This window comes from Salmo trutta, chromosome 5 (assembly GCF_901001165.1).
Source record: "Salmo trutta chromosome 5, fSalTru1.1, whole genome shotgun sequence".
NCBI classification, from domain to species: Eukaryota; Metazoa; Chordata; class Actinopteri; order Salmoniformes; family Salmonidae; genus Salmo; species Salmo trutta.
Window position 1 is genome coordinate 34,343,440 of NC_042961.1, and position 21,675 is coordinate 34,365,114.

The following is a 21,675-nucleotide window of genomic DNA, read 5'->3' on the forward strand; positions in this document are numbered from 1 at the left end:
GCTGTGCTTGCAAAGAAAAAAGCCTTATCTCAGCCTTATCTCAAAAGCCTTATCTCAGACTGGCCAATAAAAATAAACGATTAAGATGGGCAAAAGAACACAGTCACTGGACAGAGGAACTCTGCCTAGAAGGCCAGCATCAAGGAGTCGAAATCTTCACTGATGACGTTGAGACAGGTGTTTTGCGGGTACTATTTAATGAAGCTGCCAGTTGAGGACTTGTGCGGTGTCTGTTTCTCAAACTGGACACTAATGTACTTGTCCTCTTGCTCAGTTGTGCCTCCCACTCCTCTTTCTATTCTGGTTAGTGCCAGTTTGCACTGTTCTGTGAAGGGAGTAGAACACAGCGTTGTACGAGATCTTCAGTTTCTTCTCAATTTCTCGCATGGAATAGCCTAATTTTCTCAGAACAAGAATAGACTGATGCGTTTCAGAAGAAAGTTATTTGTTTCTGGCCATTTTGAGCCTGTAATCGAACCTACAAATGCTGATGCTCCAGATACTCAACTAGTCTAAAGATGGCCAGTTTTATTGCTTCTTTAATCAGAACAAAAGTTTTCTGTTGTAGCTGTGCTAACATAATTGCAAAAGGGTTTTCTAATGATCAATTAGCCTTTTAAAATGATAAACTTGGATTAGCTAACACAACGTGCCATTGGAACACAGGAGTGATGGTTGCTGATAATGGGCCTCTGTACGTCAATGTAGATATTCCATAAAAAATCAGCCGTTTCCAGCTACAATAGTAATTTCCAACATTAACAATGTCTACACTGTATTTCTGATCAATTTTATGTTATTTTAATGGACAAAAAATTTGCTTTTCTTTCAAAAAAAACATTTCAATCAATGCAAGCAGATATATTGATTAGCTATGTAGCTAGCTAACGTTACCTAGTTAAAGTTAGCTTGCTCGTACAAAGTCCAACAGTTAACCTTTTGTACCTAGCTAACACCAGTCAGCTGAAAGCTATCTAGCTAACAACCAGGCAAATAAAGGTAGCTTGCCAATGAATGTGATTTTGTTTTGATTAGCTACTATAGTTGCCAAGCTAGTTAACTAACGTAATGTTATACCAGTCAGATGAGTGCTAACATTGAGTAGGTATCTAACCAACAAGCAAGGAAAGCTAGCTTGGTATATTTTGCTGCTATGATAGCCAGTTAACTTTAGCTAGCTAGGTATCGTTAGCTAACGTAAGAATAACGTTTTTACATTTTACATTTTAGTCATTTAGCAGACGCTATTATCCAGAGCGACTTATAGTAGTGAATGCATACATTTAATTTCATGCATTTTTTTTTTGTACTGGCCCCCCGTGGGAATCGAACCCACAAACCTGGCGTTGCAAACACCATGCTCTACCAACTGAGCCACTAATGTGTATAATGTGTATAATATCACAATATATCATACGTTTTTTACACAAAACATAGATAGTTAACGTTATTTAGGTTAAGTGTAAAAACCACCAAACTTCGGGAAACTGCAACACTGCCACGCTGCTCACATTCATTTGCTTTGCATAGACCAAGCTACGGTAAGATGAGGTAGCCAGATTTTAGACAGGAAAAACACTGCAGTTAGCTACACTACATTTCCTCGACTAAGAACAGCCAAGACCACAACACAAACCATAGCCAAGAAAATCAATTGCTTTGTTAAGAAATGGAAAGCTGAAATGAACCACATGTATACCCAATGGGGCAAGTGTGCAAATCCATGCTAGCGTCAGACAACTGACCAGACTCGACTGACAGCATCGCTGTTTCAAACATGTAGAATACATTCCGGCCCCAGCATAAACGCTTGCAGCTTACACATTTCACAAAGTTCTTCAATGTTTGATTGATTTACATTACATCATAATTTTAAATAAAGTGAATAATCTTTTATGTTTCTTATTCTTATTATGCTCTATGTAAGTAATTAAGAAGGTCCAGTAGCTAGGTTAATATGGATTGTGCTGATGACTCAATTACAAGAATGTTGTAACAAAGACTTGAATGAAAGATTGTCATGTTTTGATATTGTTATACTTCATGTAACTGGTCATCACATGCCTCTTGCATTTCAATACGTTATTTGAATTACACAATTGCCAGGCAGAAAACTGAGGATGTATCAGGCTAAGGACCTTACTGTTAGATGCAACAAAAGTCCACAGCCATCTCGGATATTGCTGGACACCTTCCCATGTACGATTTTGTGATGAAAGTGTCCAAATAATATTGGAGATATGGTCAGGAGAAGCTAATACAAACGATCAAGGGAATATGGACGTACCTTTAACATTCTCCTATGTGTGTTTGCTCAAACTGTCGGAGGATTCATTGCCACATTATGCTATTGTAGATAGCTATGTAACTTTAGACAAGCATTGATTTGATTACATTGGCTAGCTAATGTAGCTAGCTACAATAGAGAGTTTGGGTTGTGATTTCTATTTCATCAGCCTCAATTTTGAATATGGCTGAGATAATAAAAAAACAGAATTTTTACATTTACATTTAAGTCATTTAGCAGACGCTCTTATCCAGAGCGACTTACAAATTGGTGCATTCACCTATAATATCCAGTAGAACAACCACTTTACAATAGTGCATCTAAATCATTTTAAAGGGGGGGTTAGAAGGATTACTTTATCCTATCCCAGGTATTCCTTAAAGAGGTGGGGTTTCAGGTGTCTCCGGAAGGTGGTGATTGACTCCGCTGTCCTGGCATCGTGAGGGAGATTGTTCCACCATTGGGGTGCCAGAGCGGCGAACAGTTTTGACTGGGCTGAGCGGGAACTGTGCTTCCTCAGAGGTAGGGAGGCGAGCAGGCCAGAGGTGGATGAACGCAGTGCCCTTGTTTGGGTGTAGGGCCTGATCAGAGCCTGAAGGTACGGGGGTGCCGTTCCCCTCACAGCTCCGTAGGCAAGCACCATGGTCTTGTAGCGGATGCGAGCTTAGAATGTATGTTGGGTTTCAACCTTGGATATACGGAGTTAGCTAGTTACCTAACTTGTGCCATAGCTGCGGCGGGTATTCTTTCTCTTCGTATCCTAGGTAATGTTATTGCTAACGTTATACTTGTCATTGGTCACTCGGACGGGACGTTATTTACTCGGTAGCCTGCATAGCTAAAAGTTAGCTAGCTAATGTTACCTAGCTACAATGTAAGCAGAAAGATATACAATTTTAAAGCATGCCGGCTATCTGGTTTAAGATACGTGTTATCTAGCTAACTAGCTAATAACTTTTGCTGCTAGCTAGCTACTGGCTGCCAGGTAACTGTGCCAAGTAGCTAGTAATGACAGGAGAATGAGGTAGCTTCGATTCGTCATAGCCCCTAATACAGGTTGAATAGATATCCAATCAATACATGCTGCATTCTAACTTTAAATTATATGGATGATCTGTAATCCTAATTCTGTCTATATTTTTAACAAAAATGAAATATTAGCCTGTTAGCCCCTGTGTAATTAGGTAGTTTTCCTTCATGATTTGCAGTAAAAGATAGCAGAGAAAACAACACCTTTCTCGAATACTCAAACCGAAAGCACTTTTGATACGTAATCTTTGTCTATCATTCAAGTGTAACTGTTTACAATTTAGTATAATTTTTTTAATGTCTTCATAGAGAATCCCTACTGGAGAATGCTACATTTCTATCCACCCTTCCAGCAAGAAAACTAGAAAGCAGATCGCGGTGTCATCTGCTGACCATTTAGGGAACTAAGTTCTCATCCAGTGTGCCAAATTTCGTTCCGCAATATGAAGTATTGAGGGAGAACTTACGAGGGGAAAACTCACTTTAATTATTTAACGACTATTGTTCACATCTATAATATACATTTTGTGTCTATAATATAAATTGTGTATTCATATATTTCCTAACAATGCATCTGCATACAGTACTATAAAATGTCTGAGGTGTTCTAAGCATATTAAAACCAAATTTCCGTTTGTCTCTAACCCACGGTAATTCAGTTTTTTTTGCATTTAATAAATGTGCAGGTTCGTCATACTGTAACTATGGTTCGTATCTTTGGGGTTCTACTGCATCTGACTAGTACCTTAGTAACTATGTGCACAAGAGGCTGGCAGGGAGTTATGGAGTTTGATGCTTAGTACAGCTGAAGTTGGAAGTTCACAAACACCTTAGTCAACTACATTTAAACTCAGTTTTACACAATTCTAGTACAAATTCCCTCTCTTAGGTCAGTTAGGATCACCACTTTACTTTAAGAATGTGAAATGTCAGAATAATAGAGAGAATGATTTATTTCAGCTTTTATTTCTTCCATCACATTCCCAGTGGGTCAGAAGTCTACATACACTCAATTAGTATTTGGTAGCATTACCTTTAAATTGTTTAACTTGGGTCAAACGTTTGGGTAGCCTCCACAAGCTTCCCACAATAAGTTTGGTGAATATTGGCCCATTCCTCTTGACAGCGCTGGTGTAACTGAGTCAGGTTTGTAGGCCTCCTTGCTCGCACACACTTTTTCAGTTCTGCCCACACATTTTCTATAGGATTGAGGTCAGGGCTTTGTGATGGCCATTCCAATACCTTGACTTTGTTGTCCTTAAGCCAGTTTGCCACAACTTTGGAAGTATGCTTGCGGTCATTGTCCATTTGGAAGACCCATTTGGACCAATCTTTAACTTCCTGACTGATGTCTTGAGATGTTGCTTCAATATATCCACATAATTGTCCTGCCTCATGATGCCATCTATTCTGTGAAGTGTACCAGTCCCTCCTGCAGCAAAGCACCCCCACAACATGATGCTGCCCCGCACGTGCTTCACGGGGGGATGGTGTTCTTCAGCTTGCAAGCCTCCCCCTTTATCCTCCAAACATAACGATGGTCATTATGGTCAAACAGTTCGATTTTTGTTTCATCAGACCAGAGGACATTTCTCCAAAAAGTACAATCTTTGCCGGTTTTGGAGCAGTGGCTTCTTCTTTGCTGAGCGGCCTTTCAGGTTATGACGATATAGGACTCGTTTTACTGTGGATATAGATACTTTTGTACCTGTTTCCTCAAGCATCTTCACAAGGTCCTTTGCCGTTGTTCTGGGATTGATTTGCACTTTTTGCACCAAAGTACGTTCATCTCTAGGAGACAGAACACGTCTCCTTCCTGAGCGGTATGACGGCTGCGTGGTTCCATGGTGTTTATACAGTGGGGGGGAAAAGTATTTGATCCCCTGCTGATTTTGTACATTTGCTCACTTACAAAGAAATGATCAGTCTATAATTTTAATAGTAGGTTTATTTGAACAGTGAGAGACAGAATACCAATAAAAAAATCCAGAAAAACGCATGTCAAAAATGTTATAAAATGATTTGCATTTTAATGAGGGAAATAAGTATTTGACCCCTCTGCAAAACATGACTTAGAACTTGGTGGCAAAACCCTTGTTGTCAATCACAGAGGTCACACCTGGGAGCCAGAAATCTTTCTGATTGAGAGGGGGTCAAATACTTATTTCCCTCATTAAAATGCAAATCAATTTCTAAAATGTTTGACATGTGTTTTTCTGGATATTTTTGTTGTTATTCTGTCTCTCACTGTTCAAATAAACCTACCATTAAAATTATAGACTGATCCTTTCTTTGTCAGTGGGCAAATGTACAAAATCAGCAGGTGATCAAATACTTTTTTCCCCCACTTTACTTGCGTACTATTGTTTGTACAGATGAACGTGATACCATCAGGCATTTGGAAATTGCTGGATGAGCCAGACTTGTGGAGGTCTAAAAAAAAAATTCTGAGGTCTTGGCTGATTTCTTTTGACTTTCCCATGATGTCAAGCAAAGAGCCACTGAGTTTGAAGATAGGCCTTGAAATATATCAACAGGTACACCTTCAATTGACTGAAATTACATCAATTAGCCAATCAGAAGCTTCTAAAGCCATGACATAATTTTCTGGAATTTTCAAAGCTATTTAAAGGCACAGTCAACTTAGTGTATGTAAACTTCTGACCCACTGGAATTGTGATACAGTGAATTATAAGTGAAATAATCTGTCTGTAAACAATTGTTGGAAAAATGACTTGCACAAAGTAGATTTTCTAACCAACTTGCCAAAACTATAGTTTGTTAACAAGAAATTTGTGGAGTGGTTGAAAAACAAGTTTTAATGACTCCAACCTAAGTGTATGTAAACTTCCGTCTTCAACTGTATGTGTGCCCACTTGTTTGCTGTTGGGTTTATATTGGTTTGTGTGTGTATGTGTGTGTATGTGTGCGTGTGTGCCCTTAAAATGGGTTTCTTACCGCAGCTTCCCCTTCTTGTCCAGCAGTGCCATTCATTGGTGGTGTGACTTCCACCTCGACATTCGAGCTGTTTGGAAGATTCTTATCTGCATATTATAAAAGAGAAAACGTAGAGAGCAATTCATTTAATTGTGGTATATTGGTAGACAAAAAGCCAATGCACTGCTCATTTAAGATCAGTGTGGTATGTTAATTAAATGCAGAGTAATATCAGTAAAACAACTGCAATGATTAATCAAGAGATAAACTAATAAGGAATGACTAGCTATAATTGCAAATCCATCATTCAAACTATTTACGGTATCTTTACAAACACAGGCAGTGTTTGCTTTACATTCGGGGCAGATGTTGCATGGTTTTGAGGATGATTTCCCTGATAAAATAAAAATCGTACACACTTATCCACACAAACGTATTGCTGCCATGAGAAAACAAACAAACAAACAAACTGTACAGCCATTTATCCCCATACAAATTGTTTTCTTAAAAAAAAAGTTTAAAAAAACAACAAAAAGCAGTAGAGCTAGTGCAGGTGTACATCGTTTTTCAAGACAAGGCTTGAAGAATACTGCTTTAGGACATCCAACCCAGGTCATTCATGATCAATATATACAATGGCTGTATATATTGTTTTGGGGATGTTTTTGTGCTTTTCAGTGCACAGTTGACCAATACAATCCTTCCCCATTAGTACTGCTAGCAGCACCAAAAATGCAAAGCAGGAGATGTTGGATTTAGAGTGTCTGTGTGAGTGTGTTCCTGCAGTGCAGCTCCCCCTATCTTGTATGAGGGCTAATATGTATCCTATTCATTTAGAGCCAGATTCACTTATGCTCTTGATTAAAATACAAAATGCCGAAAGCCATGTAATTGGATGATTATAACATAATTGCCATGGAAATTGGTTTAATCCAAGTGTGTTTGTGACACAGCAGGAGATTGTCAGGGAGATACTGTGATCTGATACTCATCGTCTAACAAATTACTTCCCTGGTCCTTTTGGAAGGTATCCTATACACTATTAACTAAACCATAGAAAATAATTATACATTTGATATGTAGATTTGATATAATCTGTGGCATATAAAAATCTGACTAAATAACACATGGAACTACACATCTGTATATTAATTCAATCAGAATGTTTTTTGGTCTACAGTACAATATTCTTTAAGCTTAAACCCATTGAATCAGCACCATGGACTACTAGCTCTAATCTAACAAGAGAACCAAGCATCAAAGCCAGTAACTATCAAAACTGGCCATGCATTTGGGTTCAGTTTAGATGCTAATATGTTAATGTGGCGCTGTTAGCATAATTTTGTCTCGGTAATAAATATCTATTTCCCTCTTTGATTTTGTACCAATGAAAGCTCTTTCTATGGCCCCCCTGAGTATCTTTTTGACCATTGTGTCAGAGATCTTTGAAATGAAAACCTGCATTAATTGCACTTGGGAGCATCTCAATTGAACAAATCACCTAGGTGTCTGGTTAGACTGTAAACTCTCCTTCCAGACTCACATTAAGCATCTCCAATCCAAAATTAAATCTAGAATTGGCGTCCTATGGTGAGGGAAAAATTATGTATTCACCTTATTTGTTGGATATGTAACAATTATTTACTTAACGAACAGTAAGATATTTCTGTCCTGCTAATGCTGTGTTTTATGGTCTCCACTCTAGCACTCTGCAGCTAGTCTGGGTGTTGAGGACATGTGTTCTACTAGAGATAGCTTGAAGCTGACAATTGATTTGTCTTGGGGATAAAAACCTAAAAGCTAGCATTCTATAGACAATATGTGGTGTGTGTGGCTCAAGATAGAGAGAGCCTGGAAGAGTTAAGAACAATGCCTCATTGTCTCATCTTCCTGGCATCTGGGAAACTAAGTAAAATACCATCCTGTGTAGATAACCTAGGTGGCTTATGGGAAGTTAAGAAATGACTGACTAAGCAATCTTGGTATCAGCTATATAAAAACTGTGCATCGTCTGTTAAGGCTAGACTCTCAGCCTAACAGTCAGTCAAGACTGGTGGGCTGACAGTCTCATTATTGCAATATTGAATCGATATTAAATAAAAATGATTGTTTGAAGAGATGACCAAGTCCAAGTCTCTCTCAGTACTGAATTTCCACGACACTATTTCGCAACAAAGCATTCTTCACTCATGCCGCCAAATATACCCTAGTAAAACTGACTATCCTACCGATCCTTGACTTTGGCTATGTCATTTACAAAATATCCTCCAACACTCTACTCAGCAAATTGGATGCAGTCTATCAGAGTGCCATCCGTTTTGTCACCAAAGCCCCATATACTACCCACCACTGCGACCTGTATGCTCTCATTGGCTGGCCTTCGCTTCATATCCGTCGCCAAACCCACTGGCTCCAGGTCATCTATAAGTCATTGCTAGGTAAAGCCCCACCTTATCTCAGCTCACTGGTCACCATAGCAGCACCCACCCGCAGCACGTGCTCCAGCAAGTATATTTCGCTGGTCACCCCCCATAGCCAATTCCTCCTTCGGCCGCCTTTCCTTCCAGTTCTCTGCTGCCAATGACTGGAACGAACTGCAAAAATCACTGAAGCTGGAGACTCTTAATCTCCCTCACTAGCTCTAAGCACCAGCTGTCAGAGCAGCTCACAGATCACTGCACATAGCCAATCTGTAAATAGCCCATCCAACTACCTCATCACCATATTGTTATTTATTTTGCTCCTTTGCACCCCAGTACTTGCACACTCATCTTCTGCACATATTTGACTCCTGTGTTTAATTTGCCATACTGTATTAATTTCGCCACTATGGCCTATTTATTGCCTCTCCCCCTTATCCTACCTCATTTGCACACACTGTATATAGACCTTCTCTATTGTATTATTGACGGTATGTTTCTTTATTCCATGTGTAACTCTGTGTTGTTGTTTGTGTCGCACTGCTTTGCTTTATCTTGGCCAGGTCACAGTTGTAAATGAGAACTTGTTCTCAACTAGCCTACCTGGTTAAATAAAGGTGAAATAAAAAAATTGCTCTAAGATAACAGTCAAAATTGATTTGGCAGTTCTAAATGCCATGGTTGCTTGGCTTTAGAAGCAAGGCCTCATTAACCCTCAAGCTAGCATTTTTTTCATCATATCTCAAAAGTGGTTGATTCAATCCTCTCAATTTTTCAGAACTTTGTCAGTCAAGTTGTTCCTAATATCTACACCAAAATGTTAGATTTTCTGCATCAATATGGACAGAACCGATTGGCAAATGTACTGTAAAATGACTATAGCGAACAAAAATAAGAAACTGCAACTAAAAACAAAGATGAATGATAGTCAAAAGCTTTAGAGTGCCTTAAATGAAATTTGGGGCAAAAAGGCAAACTCGGCTCCATCATTCATTGAATCAAATGGTTCATTCATTAAAAAAAGCACTGATAATGCTACTTTTGTGATTTCTTCATTGCCAAGATTAGCAAACTTAGGCATGATACTGTATGTCAACAACAAATTCTGAACCTACACATTCATGAATAACTGAACAAATTATGAAAGACAAGCATTGTCATTTTGAATTCTGTAAAGTGTGTGTGGAAGAGGTGAAAACATTATTGTTGTCTATTAACAATGACAAGCCACCTGGGTCTGACAACTTGGATGGAAAATTACTGAAGATGATAGTGAGTGATATTGCCACTCCTATTTGCCATCTCTTCAATCTAAGCCTACAGGAACGTGTGTGCCCTCAGGCCTGGATGGAAGCAAAAGTCATTCCACTACACAAGAATAGCAAAGCACCCTTTACTTGCTCAAATAGCCGACAAATCAGCCTGTTACCAACCCTTAGTAAACTTATGGGAAAAAATGTGTTTGACCAGATACAATGACCAGATACAATATTTCACAGTAAAAAAAAAAGGAACAACAATTTTTCAGCATGCTTATAGGGAAGGACATTCAACAAGCACGACACTTAAACAAATGTGACCGACCGGCTGAAATCGGTCTTATGTAGCAAATTTGAAATTATGCTTTTTACATTGGAAAAAGTAGACTCAGAGCTACAAAATGGTATATCATACACTACAGTTGAGGAACAACGGGAAAGTAATTTTTCTTTAAACGTTGATAGGCCATTTTCTCAAAAGTGAGTTTTTGAATGTTTTGGTACTGCTACTGGAAAGGCCTTATTTGTCTACACCCATTCAGCATCGTGCAACACCCTCTTAAGCTTTAGCCTAGCACCCAAGCTAACGGGCTGACATTGGCTAGCTTGCTAGCTACTTCCAGACACATAACGAGAGAACACCCTACTCTGACCATTTTACTCACCCTAGCAGAGCTGGTTAAGCTGTTTTTTTGTTATCCAGAGCGGTCAACACCCCGGTCAACATCCGTTCATAAATTCATCAGTTATTCTGTGCTCTTTGGCATACTCAAACGAGAATGCTCTGAAACCAATGTAGATGGCCAGACTGAATTTATGAATGCACCTGAAATGGTTACTTGCAAAGAGGAGTCTTTTGTTAAGACATGTAGCTTGCTAGCTAGCTAGGTAAACAATTAACGTAAACTCACCCCATTCCGTACAAATGTGCGCAACTGCGACATTCAAACGAGGCTGCAAAGAAAACTAATGGGACTGTAACGACTGTGTTGACTTCAACATCTGGGGTGTGATCTGCGTTTCTATTCAAGCGTTGATCGACATGGTAATGGCTCTATAGTATTGGAGAAAAGTTGAAAAAACTGACCCTCCATTACATCGTGACGTGTCATGACGTAACATACAGCACGCATAAAGCAACTATTTCTGTCTTACAATCTCTCTCCACCAGGTGTAGCACTTGTCTCATCGTTTAAAAACAAGAAATGGACAGTCACTGTAAGCGATCATGACTCTCAAAGCCGCTGTTTACTTCTTAAGATCACTTTAGCACCGCCCTAAAAACCGATTCAAATTCGACACAAACCTTCAAATGTAATGACACATTATATAAACTCTTTATAGTGTTTTATTTACATTTTAGAGACGATAAGTTGGACAGATCGAGTGAAAAAAAAGCAGTTTTCCCACACATATCCTCTCCTTCTCACAACCACGCATTATTTTTGCTTCCCCACACGCCATTTTTAAAAAGACCAGACGGAGCTCATTGCCTTCGTGAATAATGCAGAAACGGGCAGCTTGGAGGTCATGTCATTACATTTGTTGGAAAGGGGAGAAATTGTGCTTTACAGTGGTATTGACATTACAGTTGATCTGGAAGTATTACGTTTTTGGGGCGCTAAAATAAGGTCAGTTGTACGGACTAAGGCAATGTACAAAAGTGAGTGAGTTTACGTTAACCATAATCCCAACTCATAACGTTACTAGCCTGCATGAATCTGCAGGTAGCTAACCAACCATGTTCAATGTTAGCTAGCTAACATTAGGCTATAGCTAGCTAAGCAAATGGCTCAGAGACACAAAATAATAAGGTCATACACGTAACGTTAGCTAGCGAGCCAACCAGCTAACATTAGCTAGCTAGCTAGGTAAACAATGAACCATAATCACAACTCATGACATTACTACCCTGCATGAATCTGCAGGTAGCTAACCAACCAGGTCCAATGTCAGCCAGCTAACATTAAGTTATAGCTAGCTAAGCAAATGGCTCTGAGATACAAATAATAAGGTCATACATGTAACGTTAGCTAGAGATCCAGTCAGCTAACTTTAGCTAGCTAGCTAGGTAAAAAATGAACCATAATCACAACTCATGACGTTAGTACCCTGCATGAATCTGCTGGTAGCTAATCAACCAGGTTCAGTGTTAGCTAGCTAACATTAGGCTATAGCTAGCCAAGCAAATTGTCTTCTTGTCCAAATTAGAAATGTGTAATATCTGAAAATGTATCTAGCTAGACTATCTTACCCGTATACATCATTCATGGTTGGACGCGTCTCCTGTTGGATGCCATGGTTGCACTTAGTTTGAAGATGTAATCTGGAGACAGGTGTTTTCTCCATCTCCTTAGTTATCATATGCGAATTCCACTGATTTCATAACTCAGTCCTCCAGAAAGTGGAGAGCAACACTTATGCAGTTTTAATACACGATACATTAAAAAAAGCTGTGTTAGACAGGATTACCTATACATACTGACCAGCTCAAATAGACAGAAGCGTGCTATATGGCAGACCAATCCAAACGCATCTCTCGCCATGTCCAGCCCACTCATTATCTCAGATATTCATGGCTAGTGGGAAGGTTGCTGACTTTCCTTTGGCTAAACCAACTAGGTTCATCATTTAACAATTGTATTCATATTTACAGATAGCATACAAGTTTGATATTAAGACACATGAAAGTTCACATTTGAGAAGGCATTTCTGCCAAAAAACACATTTTCATTGAAAAAAAGTTTACGTTCAAACAGCTCTCCTGTGGAGTAGTGACCCGCAACATATGCCTAGTTTCCTGAAACGGGTCACTAAGACAGATGATGGTCTGAGAGAAAATGTATAATAAAAAGATTATGGGAGCTATTTTGTTTCACTTCAGTGCAGCTTTTGACATTATTGATCATAATCTTCTGCTGGAAAAATGTATGCCTTATGGCTTTACATCCCCTGATATATTGTGGACTGAGAGTTACCTGTCTAACGGAACACAGAGGGGGTTCTTTAATGGAATCCAATCCAACAAAATCCGGGAGGAGTCAGGCATTCCCCAGGTCAGCTGTCTAGGCCCTTTACTTTTTCCAATCTTTACTAATGACCTGCCACTGGGGGCTCCCGAGTGGCGCAGTGGTCTAAGGCACTGCATCTCAGTGCTAGAGGTGTCACTACAGACCCTGGCTTGACCCTGGTTCAATTCCAGGCTATATCACAACTGGCTGTGATTGGGAGTCCCATAGGGTGGAGCATAATTGGCCCAGTGTCGTCCGGGTTAGGGTTTGGCCGGGGTAGGCAGTCATTGTAAATAAGAATTTGTTCTTAACTGACTTGTCTAGTTAAATAAATAAATAAATGATCTGGCTCTGAGTATAGCCTGTGTGTCTATGTATGCTGATGACAACACTAAACACGTCAGCTACCACAGCAAGTGAAATCACTGCAACACTTAACAAAGAGCCACTGTCAGTTTCAGAATAGGTGGCAAGAAATAAGTTAGTCCTAAACATTTCAATAAAAGCATTGTATTTTGAACAAATCATTCACTAAACACCAAATCTTGGAATAAATAATTTGGAAATTGAGCAAGTTGCAAACTGCCATAGTTAAAACATATTGATGCAACAGTAGCTAAGATGGGGAGAGGTCTGTCCATAATAAAGCTCTGCTCTGCCTTCTTTATTAACAATGCTATCAACACGGCAGGTCCTACAGGCCCTAGTTTTATTGCACCTGGACCACTGTCCAGTAGTTTGGTCAGGTGCCACAAAGAGGGACTTAAAAAAATTACAATTGACCCAGAACAGGAAAGCACAGCTGGCCCTTAAATGTATATGGAAAACTAACATCAATCTCTCCTGGCTCAAAGTAGAAGAGAGATTGACTTGTATTTGTGAGAAGTATTGACATGTTGAATGCTGACTGTTTAAACTACTATCATACAGCTCAGACACCCATGCATACCCCACAAGACATGCCACCAGAGGTCTCTTCACAGTCCCCAAGTCCAGAACAGATTTTGGGAGGCACACAGTACTACATAGAGCCATGACTAACTACATCGAACTCTATTCCACATCAAGTAAATCCTGCAAGCAGTAAAATCAGATTTAAAAAACTGATAAAAATATACTTTACTGAACAGCAGGGACTGTGAAGAGACATACACACAGGCACAGAGACACGTATACACACATGATAGCATATTCACTATACACACACGTACACAGGAATTTTGTGTTGTAAATAATTATGTAGTTGTAGAGTAGTGGCCTTAGGGCACACACTTAATGTGTTGTGAAATGTATTGTAATATTTAAAAATGTTTATATAACTGCCTTAATTTTACTGGACCCCAGGAAGAAGACAGCAGCTAAAGGGGATCCTTAATAAAGACAAATACCTATCAAATAGAGCTCTCCATTTACTTGCCTACGATGATCATTTATATGTATAAAGTAAACTATAACTTTGTACAAAATCAACATTACCTTATATTTGTGTATTCCGACAAAACAATAGCAATGGTACAAGCGTTTTACAAAAGCTAGCTGAGCTGTTTTATTAGAAAATGCAGGAGATCAGGCAAAACCTCAATTAGCTAGCAATCCAGCATCGGTGGCTATGCACAGAGGCATCATGTCCATAAGGGGCACAGGAGCACATGCCCCTTCAGATTTATCCTGTATAAATATATTGTTTTGTTTGTTAAATGTGTTGTTGTTTCTCTGTAATACTACTAGCCACCTAGTATCTTTATGAAGTTAGCTTTAGCTAGCCAATCTCCAAAACTCATAACTAGCTACCAAGAAGCCATTTCAGGCTATCAATCAAGTTAGAATAGCTAGTGTGATGTTTAACAGTGAGAATGGCAGAATGGTGAACTTACTAAATGAAATGAGAGGTTGACTGTGTGATATTAGGTTGATTCTTGTGTAAATATTTTCTGTCTTGATTTTAATGATTTGTATGCCTGCTGGCAAGGTTGGTCAACTTTAGAAAACCACACAATTACTAAATGTGCTGAATAAGACTCACATTCCTTTAAATCTTAAATCCAGATTTTTGCAGAGAACTATATTCAACCTGAACCCTAATCACCAGTCAGGGGGATACAGACAGCTTAAGGAGTATGCTTAGATATACAGAAAATTAAGAATAATAATTATGGCTCTAGATTGCAGGAAAAAGCTGTTTCAGGTGTTTGAAAATTGTAAGATCAATTCAAATGAAGTTGACAGTTACTACTGGTTACAGGTAAGAAACGGGGCCACCACGTTCTTTGAGTCAGAGCCTGTTGGTCTATTGAGATTTGATGTATCAAGTTACAATTGGTTCTCGTTCGACAGTGTAATAATCACTAGATGGGCATGCTACAGTAATAAGGACAGGAGTAATGAAGTAATGAGTATAATCAGATTGCAGATTGTTTGGAACTGTACTTTGTAACATGGCCAAATAGTGACCATCTCTGTCTGTGCAGTTATTGGAGATTATTGAACTGCATTTTTCATCAGAATGCAGATTTTTTTCAACTGGTTTTGAAACAAAGAGCATTGAAGGGAAAATGTTATTTTTCTTGTTTAGTGGACTGTTTGTTTAACCACCTGCCAAACATGCAAATATTTATGAAAGTGTGTGTGCAAGAGAAATAAATAAAAGAAAAATAGATCCCTCTTGAACTTGTTTGTGTTTCTGATAGCTCATAAAAAATCTCAATTGAAATCAAATTGTATTAGTCACAATACAACAGGTGATACAACCTTACAGTGAAATGCTTTCTTACAAGCCCTTAACCAACAATGCAGTTTAAAGAAAAAAAGTGTTAAACTATTTACTAAAATAAACTGAAGTAAAAAAAATTATAATACAAAAATAAGATTAAATTGAAACATAGAATAATTAAGGAGCAACAATAAAATAACAGTAGTGAGGCTATATACAGGGGCTACCGGTACAGAGTCAATGTGCGGGGGAACCGGTTAGTCGAGGTAATTGAGGTAACATGTACATGTAGGTAGAGGTAAAGTGACTATGCATGGATAATAAACAGAGAGTAGAAGCAGCAGCGTAAAAATGGGGGTGGCGTGGGGACAATGCAAATAGTCCTAGTAGCCATTTGATTAGATGTTCAGGAGTCTTTTGGCTTGGGGGTAGATGCTGTTAAAAATCCTTTTGGACCAAGACTTGGCGCTCCGGTACCGCTTACCGTGCGGCAGCAGAGAGAACAGTCTATGACTAGGGTGGCTGGAGTCTTGGCAATTTTTTGTGTCTCCTTCTGACACCGCCTGGTATAGAGGTCTTGGATGGCAGGAAGCTTGCCCCCAATGATGTACTGGGCGGTACGCTCAACCATCTGTAGTGCCTTGCGGTCGGAGGCCGAGCAGTTGAAATGATGCAACCAGTGATGTGTTGTTACATACCCTTACCACCTGGGGGCAGCCCGTCAGGAAGTCCAGGATCCAGTTGCAGAGGGAAGTGTTCAGTTCCAGGGTTCTTGGCTTAGTGATGAGCTTTGAGGGCACTATGGTGTTGAAAGCTGAGCTGTAGTCAATGAAAAGCATTCTCATGTAGGTGTTCCTTTTGTCCAGCTGTGAAAGGGCAATGTGGAGTGCAATAGAGATTGCATCATCTGTGGATCTGTTGGTGCGGTATGCAAATTGGAGTGGGTCTAGGGTTTCTGGGATAATGGTGTTGATGTGAGACATGACCAGCCTTTCAAAACACTTTATGGCTACAGACGTGAGTGCTATGGGTCGGTAGTCATTTAGGCAGGTTACCTTGGCGTTCTTGGGCACAGGGACTATGGTGGTCTGCTTGAAACATGTTGGTATTACAGACCTGGACAGGGACAGGTTGAAAATGTCAGTGAAGACACTTGCCAGTTGGACAGCGCATGCTCGGAGTACACGTCCTGGTAATCCGTCTGGCTCTGCGGCCTTGTGAATGTTGACCTGTTTAAAGGTCTTATTCACAACGGCTACAGAGAGCGTGATCACACAGTCGTCCGAAACAGCTGATGCGCTCATGCATGCCTCAGTGTTGCTTGCCTCAAAGCGAGCATAAAAGTTATTTAGCTCATCTGGTAGGCTTGTGTCACTGGGCAGCTCACGGCTGTGCTTCCCTTTGTAGTCTGTAATTGTTTGCAAGCTCTGCCACATCTGACAAGCATCGGAGCCGGTGTAGCACGATTCAATCTTAGTTCTGTATTGACTCTTCGCCTGTTTGATGGTTCGTCATCGGAGGGCATATATATTTCTTATAAGCGTCCCGGTTAGAGTCCCGCTCCTTGAAAGCCACAGCTCTACCCTTTAGTTCAGTGTGGATGTTGCCTGTAATCCATGGCTTCTGGTTGGGGTATGTACGTACATCACTGTGGGGACAACGTCATCGATGCATGTGTTGATGAAGCCGGTGACTGAGGTGGTATACTCCTCAATGGTATCGGAAGAATCCCGGAACATATTCCAGTCTGTGCTAGCAAAAAAGTCTTGTAACTTAGCATCTGTGTCATCTGACCACTTCATTACTGAGCGAGTCACTGGTACTTCCTGCTTTAGTTTTTGCTTGTAAGCAGGAATCAGGAGGATTGAGTTATGGTCAGGTTTGCCAAATGGAGGGTGAGGGAGAGCTTTGTACCCGTCTTTGTGTGTGGAATAAAGGTGGTCTCGAGTTTAGTTTTTTCTCTGGTTGCAGATTTAACATGCTGGTAGAAATGAGGTAAAATGGATTTAAGTTTCACTATATTAAAGTCCCCAACCACTAGGAGTGCCGCCTCAGGATGAGCATTTTCTAGTTTGCTTTATACAGCTCGTTGAGTGCCGTCTTAGTGCCAGCATTGGTTTGTGGTGGTGAATAGACATTTATGAAAAATATAGATGAAAACTCTCTTGGTAAATAGTGTGGTCTACAGCTTATCATGAGATACTCTACCTCAGGCGAGCAAAACCTAGAGACTTCCTTAATATTGGATTTCGTGCACCAGGTGTTAAATACAAATAGACACAGACCGCCACCCCTTGTCTTACAGGAGGCAGCTGTTCTATCTTGCCGATGGAACGAAAACCCAGCCAGCTGTATGTTATCCATGTCGTCGTTCAGCAATGACTCGGTGAAACATTACAGTTTTAATGTCCCTTTGGTCGGATAGTCTTGATTGGCGCTCATCTATTTTGTTATCCAATGATTGCACATTGGCTAATAGGACTGATGGTAGCGGGGGATTACTCACTCGGCGTTGGATCCTTACAAAGTACCCACGACCTATGTCCCCGATGTCTCCATCTCGTCTTCATGCGAATGACGTTGATTTGAACCTTGTTGCATGTCTGAAGTAATTCCGACTCGTTAAAGAAAAAATCTTTGTCCAGTACGAGGTGAGTAATCGCTGTCCTGATATCCAGAAGCTCTTTTCGGTCATAAGAGACGGTGGCAGAAACATTATATACAAAATAATGCGAAAAAAACACACACAATAACACTATTGGTTAGGAGCTTGTTAGCAGCCATCTCTCCTGGCGCCATCATATCAGCAGCCATATCATATCAGCAGCCATTCACCCACTACAATTGTGTTAACACATGAGATTACACTAGACCCCCAGGGTCAATTGCAATGAACATTGGCCAACGTACCAACACAAGGAAAATACACGCTAAAATCACCCTCACAGCTAATCTCAATTGCAACCATCATCAGCCATGATTTACTGCTTCATAAAGCGGATGTCAAGGTTATCTTTTTTTGTCCTGATTGCTGCCCAAAATGTTCAACGCTGTTTTGCCCTCTGGTGGGGATTATTAATACATTTTTTTTAAGAGACAGGGTGATTTATCTATTTCAAAATAAACTGAACTAAACTGAAATAAAGTTTTTCCTCATTTACCACGGCAAATCTACTGTGTCAATTTATCCTATCTGTTGTATGAATGGAAAACTCGTGTTGGTGCAGCCTCTTCATTTCCAAATTATGTAATCCATGAATGACAATTTGTCTTTAAAAAGTATATTAATTTCTTATCAAGACTGCGGGGGATATATCGCTGCATCATATTTGAAATATACAACTAAACAATGTCAATTGTGATGAGTTATATAGGCTAATCTATAATTGTTATCAAATGAACATTTTATTGTTACCCATATATGATTTAACCATTTAAGATAAAACATTTGCATCAAGTAAAGGCCTACTACTCCTATATTCTTATGTTAAGTATTTTACATTTCATCAGCCTGATAGGTCATTATTTCATTGGGGTGGGAAAAGAGAACCTCGACTAAGAAAGTTAAAGGTGTCTGGTATCAACGTAAAATCAGTTGGTAGAAATGTATTCCTTTGGGGTTTTTGTAGCAATCAAGCATATTTCATTTTAAGAAAAACAGCGGTAACGGGGTGCTCCGTGTGAAGTTCTGCATCTTCGTTACAATCCACCCCCAGAGTACAGAGGCCACTCACCTGACCGGCTGGCCACTCCATTGGCTTTCTCGCTGTCCTCTACTTGGCATTTCTTTTTGGCAATCTTGTGAAGGATGGATGCCTTCTCTCTGAATTTCCCTGCAACACAACCATTGGGGAGTAAACTACGGGACTGTATTTAAATGAACATGTCATCTTCAAATTTCCTTTGCCTGGACTCAGGTCTCCTCTGCCTTTTCATGGTTCCAGACCTCTCTTAGTTCAAAGGAAAAGAACATATGCATTTTTCACTGCAGTATTCAAATGACAGTTTGAAGTCAATATCATATCATGTACTGATGAGCCAGCAATGTCCAAGATGCAAGCCAGTGGGGGAGAACACTTTATGAAGCATAATCGGTCACACCCAATCTACTGCCAGGTCTACTAAGCCTTTGTACTAGTTGCGGCACAATTTGTACACTTTTATTTTCTGGAGGCATAGCGTGTAGTTTAAAAGATAGAACACAAAAGTAACATAACATTTAACCTGTTATGGATAGGGGGCAGTATTTTCACGGCTGGATAAAAAACATACCCGATTTAATCTGATTATTACTCCCGCCCAGAAAGAATATGCATATAATTATTAGCTTTGGACAGAAAACACTCCAAAGTTTCTAAAACTGTTTGAATGGTGTCTGTGAGTATAACAGAACTCATTTGGCAGGCCAAAACATGAGAAGATTCTGTTCAGGAAGTACCCTGTCTGACCATTTCTTCCCCTTCTTGATTATCTCTATCCATTACAAAGGATCTCTGCTGTTACGTGACACTTCCTACGGCTTCCATGGGCTCTCAGAGCCCGGGAAAAAGCTGAATGACGTAATTCAAAGCCCTGGCTGAAACACACGAGCGCTTTTGCTAAGTGGTCTATCAGAGGACAAAGGGCTTAGGCGCGTGCCCGAGTCGACCCAGTGATTTATTTTCTTTTGTCTGTTTACCTAATTGCAGATTCCCGGTCAGAATATTATCGCTTTTTTACGAGAAAAATGGCATAAAAATAGATTTTAAACAGCGGTTGACATGCTTCGAAGTACGGTAATGAAATATTTAGAAATCTTTTGTCACGAAATGCGCCATGCGCACGACCCTTATTTACCATTCGGATAGTGTCTAGAACGCACGAACAAAACGCCGCTGTTGGACATAACTATGGATTATTTTGGACCAAACAAACATTTGTTATTGAAGTAGAAGTCCTGGGAGTGCATTCTGCTGAAGAATATCAAAGGTAATCAAACTTTTCTAATAGTAAATCTGATTTTGGTGAGTGCTAAACTTGGTGGGTGTCTAAATAGCTAGCCCTGTGATGCCGGGCTATCTACTGAGAATATTGTAAAATGTGCTTTCACCGAAAAGCTATTTTAAAATCGGACATATCGAGTGCATAGAGGAGTTCTGTATCTATAATTCTTAAAATAATTGTTATATTTTTTGTGAACGTTTATCATGAGTAATTTAGTAAATTCACCAGAGGTTTGCGGGGGTTATGCTAGTTCTGAACGTCACATGCTAATGTAAAAAAGCTGGTTTTTGATATAAATATGAACTTGATTGAACAAAACATGCATGCATTGTATAACATAATGTCCTAGGGTTGTCATCTGATGAAGATCATCAAAGGTTAGTGCTGCATTTAGCTGTGGTTTTGTTTTTTGTGACATTATATGCTAGCTTGAAAAATGGGTGTCTGATTATTTCTGGCTGGGTACTCTGCTGACATAATCTAATGTTTTGCTTTCGCTGTAAAGCCTTTTTGAAATCGGACAGTGTGGTTAGATTAACGAGAGTCTTGTCTTTAAAATGCTGTAAAATAGTCATATGTTTGAAAAATGGAAGTTTTCGGATTTTAGAGGAATTTGTATTTCGCGCCACGCCCATCATTGGATATTGGAGCAGGTGTTCCGCTAGCGGAACATCTAGATGTAAGAGGTTTTAAGAGACTGATTAAGCTATTTACTCAATAATGTCCATTTCAGATTCTAATTTTTTTTACTAATCTCTCGTGGACATACAACATAACATAAATGGTATCGTACGTCTGTCAGAAGACTGTGGGATGCGACAACTAACGAGAAAAAGTTGTTGCGGTATACTGGTTTTTCATGATTTAGCGGCGGGAGGGGACATTTGACCCATAGACTTGACTGACACATGATGAGTGAGGGGGGGGCTGGAGCTACCACCATGCTTCTACTCCTCGTTCTATAATATTTTCTCATACATCTCCCCCCAGAACTTATTTGAGTAGCTAGCGCAAGATTTTCCTTCTGGTTTGCAGAGAT

General features: G+C 39.7%; 1 protein-coding gene across 4 annotated transcripts in view; it reads right to left on the reverse strand.

Annotated features, from left to right (window-relative positions):
* LOC115194088 (sodium/potassium/calcium exchanger 2-like) overlaps positions 1–21,675 on the reverse strand; it is a 190,524-nt gene that overhangs the window by 31,414 nt on the left and 137,435 nt on the right. For all 4 annotated transcript variants that reach the window (XM_029753440.1, XM_029753442.1, XM_029753438.1 and 1 more), the window contains 2 exons: positions 19,388–19,486; positions 6,275–6,360 (listed from right to left, as the gene is read on the reverse strand). In XM_029753440.1, the coding sequence (XP_029609300.1) occupies positions 6,275–6,360; positions 19,388–19,486 (185 nt within the window). The remainder of the gene's footprint in view (positions 1–6,274; positions 6,361–19,387; positions 19,487–21,675) is intronic.